The sequence below is a fragment of the Cricetulus griseus genome (genome assembly GCF_003668045.3).
Source record: "Cricetulus griseus strain 17A/GY chromosome 1 unlocalized genomic scaffold, alternate assembly CriGri-PICRH-1.0 chr1_0, whole genome shotgun sequence".
In the NCBI taxonomy this organism is placed as follows: Eukaryota; Metazoa; Chordata; class Mammalia; order Rodentia; family Cricetidae; genus Cricetulus; species Cricetulus griseus.
In genome coordinates, this window is record NW_023276806.1 from 59,792,201 (window position 1) to 59,805,381 (window position 13,181).

At 52.7% G+C, this 13,181-nt stretch overlaps 2 protein-coding genes across 5 annotated transcripts; one reads left to right on the forward strand and one right to left on the reverse strand.

The window, feature by feature from the left end:
* Positions 1-42: 42 nt before the first annotated feature.
* On the forward strand, positions 43-3,322 carry Nudt17 (nudix hydrolase 17). Its single transcript, XM_035450973.1, has 8 exons — positions 43-1,086; positions 1,239-1,422; positions 1,604-1,629; positions 1,758-1,850; positions 2,111-2,209; positions 2,373-2,506; positions 2,889-3,047; positions 3,145-3,322. Exons 1-7 carry the CDS (start codon positions 895-897, stop codon positions 3,043-3,045), a joined length of 885 nt encoding a protein of 294 aa, XP_035306864.1. The 5' UTR covers positions 43-894; the 3' UTR covers positions 3,046-3,047; positions 3,145-3,322.
* Positions 1,373-12,640, reverse strand: Pias3 (protein inhibitor of activated STAT 3). 4 transcript variants are annotated; one of them, XM_027393719.2, is made up of 14 exons: positions 11,740-11,889; positions 9,518-9,935; positions 9,269-9,353; positions 9,042-9,092; positions 8,773-8,863; positions 7,947-8,081; positions 7,661-7,766; positions 7,088-7,161; positions 6,818-6,978; positions 5,653-5,786; positions 5,406-5,574; positions 5,121-5,254; positions 4,950-4,987; positions 1,373-1,686 (listed from the first exon to the last, which is right to left on the reverse strand). In XM_027393719.2, the coding sequence occupies exons 1-14, from the start codon at positions 11,761-11,763 to the stop codon at positions 1,573-1,575; spliced, it is 1,734 nt and encodes a 577-aa protein (XP_027249520.1). In that variant the 5' UTR covers positions 11,764-11,889; the 3' UTR covers positions 1,373-1,572. The 4 variants fall into 4 exon arrangements, with proteins under 4 accessions (XP_027249520.1, XP_027249521.1, XP_027249519.1 ...); XM_027393720.2 differs by lacking the exon at positions 1,373-1,686 and adding an exon at positions 1,693-1,841; XM_027393718.2 differs by lacking the exons at positions 1,373-1,686; positions 11,740-11,889 and adding exons at positions 3,440-4,564; positions 12,477-12,640.
* Between the last annotated feature and the right edge of the window lie 541 nt (positions 12,641-13,181).

Here is a 13,181-nt window from a genome sequence, read left to right on the forward strand (position 1 = left end):
TCTCTCACTCCCTGCACATTGTCAAGTTGTGGGTTTCTGTATTTGTTCCCATCTACTGCAGGAGGAAGCTTCTCTGATGATGGCTGAGCAAGACACTGACCTATGGGTATAGCAGAATGTCATTAGTAGTCATTTACTAGATCCATGGCCTATCTAGTCTTGGGTTCTTGCCCAACTCAGGAATTGTCAGCCCTCTCCTGCAGTAGGGCTTGACTCCACTCAGACAGTGACAAGCTGAGGTTTTCCCTGGACTCACATGATGAAAGGAGAGAACCAACTTCTCTGACCTCCACAAGCCTATTACGGCAAGTCATGCCCACCCACCCCCATACTGACATAAATAAACGTGATTATATTTTTTTAAGATAAAAGATAGCCTCTGCTTTCAAGCTACTCACCATCACTTAAACATGGTATACACAGAAGGCCTGGGTTTGATCCTCACAACTGTACAAACTGGACTGGAAGCTAGTCAGAAGGCCAACATCTGTTTCGGCTAGCATGAGACCCTGCTTAACATTTTTTAAAAAATTGTTAGATGTCTGATGTGGAAACGTAGTTAATTTAAGGTGCTTATTTGCTGAAAAGTAGTCTGGGCCTTAGGTGAAGTTCAACCTAAGGCTGGAAGGGAATAACACGCCTGTCGAGAAATCATTCAGCCTGGGGATTACTGTCCCAAAACAGTTAAGTCAGAAAGAACTTAAGAGGAAATGAGAATGTGTAGCAGGTTTCTTTGTTCTATGAGCATCACATGCAGGGATTGCCCCCAAAAGTTGTGTCTAAATTTCCCAGCCAATCTGGAAAGTCTGCCTGGCATGGGCAGACCGGAAGGGGCACGCCTTATAGCGCAGGGCCACCAGAGGGCGTCGAGCAAGCAGCGACCAGAACAGCAGCATGGCAGCGGCACGGTTGCTGCTGCGCTTGGCCGGGCGGCTGGAGTCGGTGAACTTCGCGCAGAGTGTGTGTGGCCTCCTGGGCGCAGGGCAGGGCCCCGGGCCATGGTACATACACTGCAGCTGGCAGCGCGGACAGCTCATCCTCTCCAGCAGTTCATTCCCCGGCGCCTTGGAGAGGCTTCCGATCCAGGTCTGGACAGGGAATCGCAGGGAAAGTGAGGGTGGCTTGAGGACCGCATGCGGGGAGGGTGGTGACTGGCCAGCTCCCACCGCGGGCACCCCTAATTTCTGGAAGTCTCACCCTGCTTCAAAACCTTAGCCCGGTCAACTCCCTCTTGTCAGAGACCCCCTTTCTGCCCCTTTGCGGCTCTGGGCCAGCAGCCTGGGGGCTCCAGGATGGAGCTGCCCACAAACAGAGGTGTGGAGGTGGGTGTGGCTGTCATTCTTCAGTCTAGTGACCAGACTGTCTTGTTGACCCGAAGACCATGTACTCTCCGCATCTCCCCCAACGTCTGGGTCCCTCCAGGTGAGCACCTAGGAACAGACTATGGAAGACAGTGCGCTTTCCCTTCACATTGCTATTGGGTAGTCCGGTACAGTGGTGGCCCAAGGCGTATGTCCACAGCTACAACCTTCTCTGCCCACTGGAGGATGGGGTCCCCGGTGAATGCAACCACTATTGACTATTGGGTCCACTCTTCTTGCAGGTGGCCACATGGAACCCGATGAAGAGGTACCAGTCTGCTGACCCAACCAGGAGACCTATGAGTGGGATCACCTTGGGTGTGGGCTGAGGGACAAAGGAAATGACATTGTGGGGTTAAGCTTTGGACATTCTGGCCTGCTCCCTTTGACTCCCAGATCCTTGAGTGTGGACTTCGAGAACTGCAGGAAGAGTGTGGATTACAGCTGCCCCCAAACCAGTTTTCTTGTGTCCTTCTGGGTCTGTGGGAGGTGAGACAGACATCAACGACCCCTAAAACCCACTCAACAACCCTTATCTGCCTTGGCCACGTGGGAAAGGAAATGTGGATGGACTGGAATCTCCAAACCATGGCCCTCACCTATGTCCCTCTTACCTGTTACCTGCCACCCACTCCTTGGGCTCTGGGCCAGCATTTTGTCTCCCTAAAGCTGAATCTACAAAGTCTCAAGAGCTGGAAGTCTGTCAATATGTTATGTGGCTCTGTTGGTTTTGCTTTGCTTTGTTTTAGTCTGCCTACCCTCCCAGGCTGAGCTGGGGTCTCCCCAGACACCATCACCTGTTTCTCTTCGTACTTGTAATCTCCCAGGAGTCACAGCAACAGCTCCAGGTAGGCTTGGCAGTAGTGGACGACAAGATATACCATATGGCTCTGACTGTGACTAAGAGGACTAAGGGTGATGACCACGCTACAGGCTGCCCATGCCCCCAGTCTGTCTCCTTGCCCCCTTGGCCTCTTCCCCTAAGTGGTGAATCAACATGTCTAACCCTAGGCCCGGATCCAAGTAAATCCAAAGGAGGTGAATGCCTTTATGTGGCTGGAGCCAGATGTAGCAGCAGCTGTGGCTGCCAGGGAGGATGGCACAGAGACACTTAGACTTCTCCAGGGCCTACCACCCTCTCTCAGGTAAGAACTGTACTTTAGCTACAGGCATATAACAACACACATGCATACGCATACCTGGGCGCATTGCAGCTTGGAGTTGCAGGTTGTAGAAGAGATTTGGGGAGTGAGTTAGTCTACTGATAATTAAAAGACCACCGGAGATCAAATACTCCAAGTATTAAGCGTTCATGCTCCAACTAGCTAGCATTGAAGACCTTGGTTTGAGCCCCTACTCTTCCACAGGACAAAGTCACTTAACCCGCCTTGAGTATGTCTCCTTTTTGCTAAGTGAGGGTAACACTCACTTGCCTTATGCAATAGTTGGAAGGATTAAATGGCCCAGCATACTAAAAGTTCATTGTAAGCCACAAGGCACACCTAGACAGAAACTGTTCCAATCCAGTGCAACCGAACTGAAGGATGACAGAGAAACCCAACCTCTGATCCTGCCCATGTCCACGCTCTTGCGGACAACCCCAACCACAGCTGAGGACAAAGAACATGTCAACACTGGAGCCAAGTTTGCTCTCAAGCTCTGGCTGCAGCATCTGGGCCGCTGAAGGTAAAGAATGACTTGAGGGTACCACAGCATTGGGTTGGATGGTCTAGTGTTCTTATGGACACCACATGATTGCTGTGAATGCCCCCACTTCCTCCAGGTAAAAGTGAAGTTTACATGGAGCCCAGACCAGCAAAGGAAGGATGGGGGTCTGTAAGATGGTTCATGTAAAGGCTTCTGCTGCCAAAACCTGAGATCTGAGTTCAATACCTGCAATCTCCTTCAAGGTAGCAGGAGGCCTCAAATGTGCACATGCAAAGCCAAGGCTCATGTGCTCACATACACAGTAATAAAAATTTTAAATGTTTTCTATAAGTGAAAAGATGGAACATGGACCCTCTTCCCCACAAACCGGGGGTCTGGAAAGGTAGGTACAAAATCTCTACTCCATGATGGTCACAGAACATTCACAACCTTTATTGTAGGTGAGAACTCTGCTACAATTCTGGGAATAAAATCACAACATAGGGCCTTGGCCCTAAAGGGGCCTGAGTATTGGGAAGGAGAACACAGAGCCCCCATGTCCCACAAAAGGTGCAGAATGATCTAGGCCTGACCACAGGTCACTAGAAGTGTAGGCCCTTGGTTGTTTAGCATAAGAAACATTGTGAACTTAAATATATAAATAGAGAGACCCAGACAGTAGGCAGGCCAAGCCCTGCTCCCATGCCCCTGGGAATCACAGCTAAGGCCTTGTTTCCTCCTCAAGTCATACTGGGAAGTAAAAGGCAGGGGAAGTCATCTTTGGATAATTTTGGGTTTTCTTATTTATGTACAAAAAAGAAATCTGCAGCCCAAAATAGAGTTCTCTGTCCAACTTGAAGCTTCATGTCTCAGATCTGCCACCGAACTGTGTGGCCAAAGAGAACGGAATGGACATGAAAAGGACAGATGTTTGGATTTAGGAAGAGAAAGCATCTTGGGGGCCAGGAAAGTGCCTTTTCGCCCTCTTCCCTCAGCTCCCATCCTTCTGCCTGCCTCCCACTGCCTAGGTCACCATACCCAAAGGAATGTGCCACCATCGAAGAACACTTCCAAAAACAGACCCCAACACCCTTTAAAGCAGGTTAAATGTTAACCCTTTGAGTATTGGCCTTGTTAGGCAGAGATAAGGCCAAAAGCAGGTATCCATGAAGGCCTGGTCTGGCCTCTGGCCAAAGGACCCCAGAGGGATCAGGATAGCCAGGGGCTGGAAACCCACAGCACATCTGCTCAGTGCTGGGGGCCAATGAAGGTTACATAATCCAAGTAATTCAATCCAAGGAAATAACATCTGACCGCCGGCCACTCAGAGAGGGACCTGAAGGCAGGGGTCCTCCATGCCCATCCCTCAAGGAACTCCCAGGAGACACAATGCTGCTGACACGGCCAGGAGGGGGCGCTGGAGTGGAGCTACGGTGAGAGCTTCCCAATGTGGGAGCCAGTGGGCCCAGGAAGTGGGAAGGGGTTCCCCGGTACTGGAAGAAGTGACCAAGGGTGTCCTGCTCATCTAGTGAAGTGATGACAGAAGGACCGTAGTGCTAAGGGAATAAAGGGCACAGCTTCAGGTTTTACCCCACTTACCACCTCCCGATACTCATCCTGAAACTACTCTGTGGGTACCAACCCTCATGCATCTCAGGGCATTCTAGAGAGGAGAAGGAGGGACCTCTCCGACTCTGCCTCACTTCCCTAGACTCTTCCCCTGTGCCTTGCTTTGAAACAGCCCTCCAGATACCTAGTCCTCAGCCTTGTGGGTGTCTGAAATGTGTGCCACGCGCATGGGGGAAGGCGCGAGTAGGCAGAAAGACAACTACATGAAAGGATCTCGGAAGGTATAGGTGTGAGCATGAAGTGCCAGTGAGGAGGGGAGATGGTGCCATCAGTGTCTAGAAAGGGCTCTTCTGAGAGGGAGAGACCACTTACCTGACTCTCAGTCTGAAGGAAAGAAAATAAATCTAAACCTGGTAGGAAAAGAAAAATCAAAATCAATCCCCTTCGAACTCCTTCACCACAAGAAAAAAATCCCCCTATCCCTGGGGCTCTGCAAAGAGTATGACAGGGCAGCGCCCTCCCCCTTTAGGATCAGGGTGATACCTTGGATGTCAGCCCCCAGTGGGAAGGCGGGTGGAAACTCATGTAGTGGGAGACTGGACAGAAAATCACTGCCCAGTGTGCCCATTGCAGGGCTCCGCAGCACCGAAGATGGCTGGTGACCAGATGTCAGGACACTGAATGGAGAGAAGGAGCTGGAGAAACTAGCCAAGCACAGATGGCCTAGGTCCCACTCCGTCCACCCTTCCCTGTCCCAAGGCCTGCCTGTGATAGGAAAGCCGTCTGCCAACCTGTCCCTTCTGCTACAGAGGCAGCCTTTTCTCATACCCTTTGCCTCCAGGAAGGGCTGGAATGGTGGCCGAGGTGACAGGGCAGTGCTTCTTGGTTGGAGGCAAATCTTCCTCATCTGATGAGCTTTCGATTGTCAAATCAATAACTTCAACTCTCTTCTTATTCTCTGATGGACTTCCCTCTTGGACTGGGCTATACTGCAGGCCTGTGGGTGGTTAAGACTGTGTCTCAGAAAAAGGGCCATCCATGATTTAGCTCAGTCGGGGAGCAGGGGGTCACTCACCATCCAGCCCATACCCTGGCGGGGGGCAAACCTCAGATGCCTCCTTCTTAGGTTTCATCGGACACCAGGATCCATCTTCCATGAACTGGATCTCATCACAATCAGAACAGGAATTAAGAATCTCCATGAATAAACTAGGGGAGGAGGACATGGGAATTCATGAGGCTGGGAGCTGGCGGAACAACAGTGTTCTAAGACTTACTTCCTGTGCCTCAGTCTCCTCATCTGTATTGTCCACCCTACTGGACCTGAGTTGTTGCTGGAATAGAAGTAATTCACAGGCTGGGACTATAGCTCAGTAACAGAGCACTTGTTTAGCATGCGGGCCCCGAGTTTGAGCCCTAGCACTGTGGAGGGAAGTATGTAAAAGAGATTCACAAGTTTTTTTTGTTTTTTTTGTTTTTTTGAGACAGGTTTTCTCTGTGTAGCCCTGGCTATCCTGGAACTCACTCTGTAGACCAGGCTGGTCTTGAATTCAGAGATCTACCTGCCCCTGCCTCTGCCTCCAGAGTGCTGGGATTAAAGGAATGCACCACCAGGCCCAGAAAACTTCACAAATTTTAGGTGCAGGTTTAAAACTTCTCAAAAGACAGTGTGAGAGCCCTAATGGAGGCTGTGCTAGGGGACTAAAACTACTTAGGACCAAAAAAATTATTTGCTTGTTGGGGTCGTAGAAGACTAGCTATATAATTATATCCAGAAATAAGAAAAAAGTAAAAAAAAAAAAACACCCTTATTGTGCCAATCTAATAGCTGCTACTTGTAATAGTAAAAATGAAAAGGAACGAAGGAACATTACAGCTATGTGCTGTGGGAAGTTCAGGTAGTTGTTACTGGCAATATATTGGAAAAATTCGATGTACTGCTCTGCCATTTACGAATGTGACCTTCAGCTCTAGTCTTTCCTCATCTGCGATGATGGTACATATGCTGTGGGGCTATGATGAGGACGCAATGAGAAAATGCATGCAAAATACTGAGCATGACGTATTAGCTAGCCTACGTCCTTGATGTCACACACACACACACACACACACACACACACACGGTGGATGACTAAAGGAGACACGGGGGTTAGAGCTGCAATTCATGAGACATAAGCCATAAAGTGAGGGAAGGCATCTAAGTGACTGTCCTAGCAGAGAGGGAAGCAGCAAAGCCCTACCCATCAATAATAAGAGATTCATAGGGAGCCTTCTTATCACACACAGGACATGTCCATGTTGGCTTCTTCTCATTCATCTGTAGATAAAGGGCAGCATCAAAGCTCTGCAGGTGGGCACAGGTAAGGGCACGGCATGGGACGGTCAGACGCATCTTCCCTAGCTGACGAGAGGAGAGTCCATTATAGAAAACGTTGCTCTAGTATCCTTAGGGACCCTCTTCAGACTTTAACCCAACCCTCCTCCCACTTCCTTTCACCCCAAGTACCCACCGGGCACATGAGTGACACCCGGAGACTTGTAGTAGCCACCTCACTGTCAGGGTCAGCGGTCAATTTCTCCTTGACTGAAACAAGAGTGAGTCCAAAGTCATGGGGTCAGCGAGGCTGGAAGCAGCCTGGAGACGGCCCCAGCTGAGAGGCAGCTGAGCAGAGTCTTTGGGGGCCCATGGCATGTCACAGGAGTGGGTCTGTACCAAGACAGCTGGGTGTGGAGAAGTGAGTTCTCATCCCTGAAGATGCTTAAACACTGCAGGGTGAAATGTGGGCTACATTAGGGACCAACTGGATGGAAAAAAAGCATCCAGTGAGGGTTAGCTCAAATCAGTACCGAGAGCTCACATCTTAGTAGGGCTGGAATTAGGGTCTTGGAGATACAGAACTGTTGTATGATTGGGAGTGCAAAGCTATTCCCATTGCTTGAGGATCTAATTTCTCAACCACAGAGACTGAGAAGCACAGGCTTGGGGGAGGGCTGGAGACCATGTAAGAGAGCCTGTGACAAAACCTGGAGGGCAGCAGGAACCCCTGAGCCAGATGTGGAAGAAGGAAAAGGCTGATACTCACTCAGTGCCCGGGAATGGTCTGGATTCCGGATACCCTTCGCTCTGAGTTTTTGTAGAAGGGTCCCTGCGGTTAACTGCCTCACCAGGTACACAGACAAGGAATAATTCTACTTGGGGAATGGGAACAGAGCATTAGTTTCTGCTTCCTACCTCCCCCTTCCCCACATACTTTGTCTCACAACGAGAGACTGGTCTTGATCAGAGAGGCCCAAAAGAACAAAATGAATCCCCAACCCCAAACTAGATGGCTCCCCTGCAGCCTCTGCTGGCCTTCCAGCTCCACTCACCCGTCCAAACTCAGATGACCAATTAACCACAATGGTGTTGGGAACTGTGGCTGAGAGCCGAGCCAGGGATGTAATGTTGATTGGACGGCTGGGCCTCTTGGGCTCTGCTCCATTCTTGGTTGGGGGAAGGTAACCCTGAGGAAGGGAGGGACTTGTTAGAGGAGACAGAGCACTGGGAAGGGGTTCAACTCTAACAACAGAAATCCTGTCTCAGATTTCTCTCTGGAGGGAGGCCAGCTCACTCATGAGCAATGGAGTAGGGATCCACTCAGAGATGCAAAACAAGGGCCCTACACAGGGCTCTGAGAGGCTCACTTCTGGGGGGCAGAGCTTATTTATTAACCAAGGAACTAGGAACCCAGCCAGGGAATCCCAGGGAACAACAGGGACACTTCTCATCTTCTACTTTCATCTGACGTTGTAACCTCTTAGAAGTCTTTTCTAAACCTTTGCATTAAACTAGTGTCCCTCTTCTGGGTTCTGACAAAAATTATTCAGCCCTATTTTATTTTACTTATTTTTTTCTAACTCTTTGAGAATTCCATACCATGTGTTTTGATCCTATTCACTCTCATCCTCGATTCTTCCCAGGACCCCGGCTTTTCTACTCACCCAACCTTGAGCCCCACCCATTAACATATCAGGTACAGTTTGTGTTGCCCATAAACTCTTGAATGTATGGCCTTCCACAGAAGCATGGGCTCTGTAGATTATAGTGATAAACTGAGCAACTACTACATGGCAGGCATTGTGCTCAGCATATCTTTTCATAAGAGGTTTTTACTTAATATTTATTTGTTGCCAAAAGGGAAGAATCTTTACCTACCGGCAGGGGGCAGAGTTTCCCATTAACCTTGACAAAGAGGTTAGGGGGAAAATAGTCCTCCTGTGGGCAGCTAGTCTCACAGAGACAGAACCTGGTGAGAAAGGACAGGTAAGTGGCAGTTTTCTGAGATGACTGAAGCAGGGAACTCTAGACAAAAAGCAGTCAGAACTAATTTGCAGTGCCCAGCATCCAGAGTGGACTGGGCAGAACAAGCAGATGAGTATGCCATACCCCTACGTAGCACCCATCCTTGTTAAGAAGCAACTCACCTTAGCTGCACTTGTATGGTATAATCACACTTGGCTCCTGGCAGAACCTCTCTGCAATAGAAAGAGAAATGTCAATTCAGAGGGTGGGGCTAGGCAGAGAGAAAGATGTCCAGGGTGCAGACAGAAGACAGGCAGAAGAACAAGAGACGATGTAGAACAGAGAAGAAAGGCAGAGGCAAAGGCAGGGGGGAAAGTCCCCACAGACAAGGCAGGGATGAGAGATGTACCTGGATGTGAGAATCTGCTGCACCTGCTGGGGAGTGAGGGCAAAGGTAAAGTGCGCTTCCTCAAACCTCTGGCTGGAGGTGGATGCTGAGGACACAAACACACAGTCATTCCCAAGCCCATGCCTGGGAAGCTACTTGCTCCCATCCCAGATTGCTGGTTCTACAACACTAAAATCTAAGAAGAAAAAAAAACCCGAGCCTGAACCAGAGTCCAGAAAGGAACTCTGAGGGACCATAGCCCAGCCATACCGAGGGTGGTGGGCCGGATGAGCTCCCCATAGACTTCGTAGAAGGGCAGCGGTTTCATGGTGACATCAGGGTGCACTGGCTGGGGCAGAGGTGGGTGCATGTCCACCTCGCGCTTAGGGCCCAGCAGGGCCCCAGGGGTTAGAAGGGAGGGAGGGATGGGAGCTGGAGGGCCAGGGGAGCCTACAGGGGAGGTGCCAGGGGGTAAGGAGAGCAGGGAAAGGTCAGAGGGCCCCAGGGCCTTCCTGGGAAAGCGCCTGCGGTAAAGTTCTTTGATCTTCATCTGGACACTGGGGGCACAGCTGGACTTGAGGAGATGCAGGGCCTTGGCCAGGAGCTCGTGTTTCCGTCCACTCTTGTTCCGGCCAGCGAAGCCAAGGAGCACCTGGAGCTCAGACACTCGGAAACTCATCACCATGTGCTAGGAGAAGAGCACAGAAATAATCCCATGCCACGTCACAAAAGCCTGTCCTGCTGATGACAGAAGCAGAACTCCTGGGGGGACAGTGCCTCTCCCCTCCACCCTCGGTGTTGGAAGGTACTTCTAAAACTAGTGCACTACCTCCAAGTAGCTGACCTGACTAGCTGAAACCACAGGGACCACTTAGCCCCATCCCCACCCCTGATCCAGACATTCCCTTAAGCTGATTATAGTCTCTCCAGGGCTCAGACTCTTAGGGTGTTCCTAGCCTCCTGGGAAAAGGATAGGACAGGAGGAGGAAGAGAAGGATTCGGGGCAGGCAGCCCCATGAGGAAGAAAAAGGCCAGGTGGCTAGAGGATTGTATACCACAGCCCGCCCCTCCCAATCACCTCAATCCATTTATTCTCCCCATATCTCTGAATTGAAGCTTCTATGGTCAGGAGTTTTAGGTCAAAGTTCAACATTTCATCATCATCATCATCTCACCACCACACACACACTTTTTATATTATATACATACCCACACTCTTTTAGTCCTGTTTTACTAGAAGGAAGCTATCAAAACTTGTAGGGGAGAAGGGTTAATCCACATGTCTAGGTAATTGACCTGATTTACTCCCTCATACATGGTATACACACCCACAGGGGTGGAAACCAGGGGCAAAGTTCTCAACAGAGATCCCAGAAAAATGATACTGATGTCCATGGACCACCGCACAGAAGTAAGCTCTTCTTTTGTTTGTTTTTGAGACAGTTTCTCTGTGTACCCCTGGCTGGTCTCGAAGTCACAGAGATCCTCCTGCCTCTGCCTCCCTAGTGCATGTGCCACCACTGCCCGGCTCAAAAGTAAGCTCTTAAAAGGTGGCTAGAACTCAAGCCTGTCTAGGACAAGGACGGAGCAAAGCCAGAAGATGGGGGAAGGAAGGTCCAAGGTTCCGAGGGATGTCCTCCTTGTAGGGCTCCCTTCTGTAAATGCCTACAAGACCTAGTCGTGGGCAGGTCATTAGCTCTCCAAGTTCTTTTCCTCTTGGGCTCCTTTTCAGGGATGTGATGAAAACCTTGTCCTTCTACCTTTCCATTCTCACCTCCTCCTATTTGTATTTTTTTTTAATTTCTCCGCTGGCTTTGTAACTTATTTTCTATCCCATGGCTCACACTCCTCCACCTCTCCCAAGACAGAGAGCCTCGTTAAGACAGTTCCCTCCCCTCAGCCATCAGGATGCTCCTGCCCCATCCCTTCAGGTACACTCCCATACAGCCCCGCCCCCTACGTCTCAGCTGCCAACTGGTACTTCCCAAGGCTCAGATGCCAACAGCAGCAGCCCGGGAGCCTCCATCCTCAGCCGCACGTCCCCGGGAGCCTGCCAACATTTGGGTGGCCTTCGGCTCCCATCCCTACGTCTCCCCTTTACTGCCGCATCTCTTGCCCCGATGGGACTCGCCCCTACGCCTCTGGAGCGGCTGTCTCTCGCCTGACGCTACCCTGCAAAACCTCCTACTAAAAGCGGCTACGGCCCACGTCCCCGCCCCCTATGCCGCGGGTGTCTCCCCCCCCCCCCCGGCGGCAGCGACAATTTTCCCCCTCCGCCCCACCCCACCCCTACATCTGCCCTGCGGGGCCCCGCCCCGGGGTTGCCGCCGCAGCCCCTTCTTCCCGCGGCCGCTGCCCGCGCATCCCTGCAGCCCGTCGTCCCTGACACGTCGCCCGCGCCCACCGCGGCCCGCGGCGCCCAGCCGGGTCGCCTCCCCGCCTCGGCGCGCGGCCGGGCGAGTCCTGACGGGGCTGGGGGAGGGGGCAGGTACCTTTAACTCGCCCAGCTCCGCCATCTTGAGACATCGCAGGCGCCCCAGCCCGAGCCGGAGCTCAGGCCCAGGGACCGGCGCAAACTCTCCGCCCCAGCGCCGGCCGCAAAGGCCGCCTGCTCCGCCCCGTCCGGCCCCCTACACCTCCCCTTCCCGGCCCCGCCCGCCGGGCTTCGGACGGCCGCCGGCCTCGCCCCTTCTTCCGCAGCCCCGCCGCCCGAGGCAAGTCTCCGGCGGCGCGGCCGGCCGGCGAGCGGCCGGCGGGCGGGCGGGCGGCGCGGTGGCCCCGCGGGGAGAGCGCGGCCCAGGGACCGCGAGGCCCTGCGGGTAACGAGGAGGGGGCGGGCCCGAAGGGACGGGCTTTTTTTTTTTGCGGGGGGGGGGGAGCCGAGGAGACTTGAAAGACGGAGGGAAAAGCATCCGGAACTGCCCTGCCGGGGCTCCACCGCGTGGGGGAGGGGCGGCGAAGTTGGAGCCCGTGTCCCGTCGTCGTCGTCCCCTCCACCACCCCCCCACCCCGAGCTGCTAAAAGTTTAGCCCGCGAAACCCCCAGAGTTCTGCCAACTCTGGGAGTGCGGCGCTCCTGCCCGGTTTAGGGGGGAGTTGGGTGAGATGGCTGTGGCCGGTCCTTCGCCTCCTCCCCCGGACACACAGCCACTCCGAGCGTAGCTCCTGCTGGCGCCACACGACGCCAGGCTCGAGCAGCCACAAAGTTGGGTGCGGGAGGCCAGACTTACCTGCAGAGTTGCGGGAGTGCGCCCCGGCGCGGAAAGGGCCCGCGCTGCTCCCGCAGGCTGTGCAGCGAGAGAGCGGTCCGGTCCCGTCCGGCAGGCAGGCAGGCAGGCAGGCAGGGGGACGCCGCAGCCGCAGCTCCGCCCGGACCAGAGCTCCTCCCGGCCGAGCGTTGCTGCTGCGGCCGCCCCCTCCGGGATAAACCCGCCAGGACCTCGGAGAGGGGAGAGGGGCGGAGCCCAGGAGCCCGGCGCGAGATGTTAACTCTTGGGAGCGCTTAGGAGAGAAGCTTTCCAAAAGTCTCGGTGACCCTGTGATCCCTTGCGGGAGTGTAAGGACTGGGTTGGGCAGGGAGGCAGGACTGTGTGCACCGGGAACCTGGTTGCTTAAAAAGGTTCTAGGATGAAATCTCCATCTGCCTAGGGGAAAGCCTAAGGCTACAAATGGAAAAATAAACAATGCAAACCCTACAGATGGCCCTCTATCACCCGACCTTCAAATGTGCTTACAGTAACTAGGTATCTCACAGTTTTGGTGTCCTTCAAAATGAACACAGGGGAGGAACACGAACAAAGGAAACATTTTTGTCCCTCATTGAAATGCCTACTCCCTCCTCCAAAGCTTTGCCCTTCCCCAGTAGGCCACGCACTCGCAGACTAGAGTAATTCATTTCTATGTTTATGAAGATAGCGACTCTAGGGCAGTGTGCC

Coding starts and splice junctions, on each gene's coding strand:
- Nudt17 (XM_035450973.1), top strand. CDS start 895: ATGGCAGCGGCACGGTTGCTGCTGCGCTTGGCCGGGCGGCTGGAGTCG. Junction 1,851..2,110: donor TCCTTCTGGGTCTGTGGGAG/GTGAGACAGACA, acceptor GCTTTGTTTTAG/TCTGCCTACCCTCCCAGGCT. Junction 2,210..2,372: donor AGTCACAGCAACAGCTCCAG/GTAGGCTTGGCA, acceptor GTCTAACCCTAG/GCCCGGATCCAAGTAAATCC.
- Pias3 (XM_027393717.2), bottom strand. CDS start 11,763: ATGGCGGAGCTGGGCGAGTTAAAG. Junction 7,162..7,660: donor AGACCATTCCCGGGCACTGA/GTGAGTATCAGC, acceptor CTCTTGTTTCAG/TCAAGGAGAAATTGACCGCT. Junction 5,787..6,817: donor GAATCTCTTATTATTGATGG/GTAGGGCTTTGC, acceptor CTCCTCCCCTAG/TTTATTCATGGAGATTCTTA.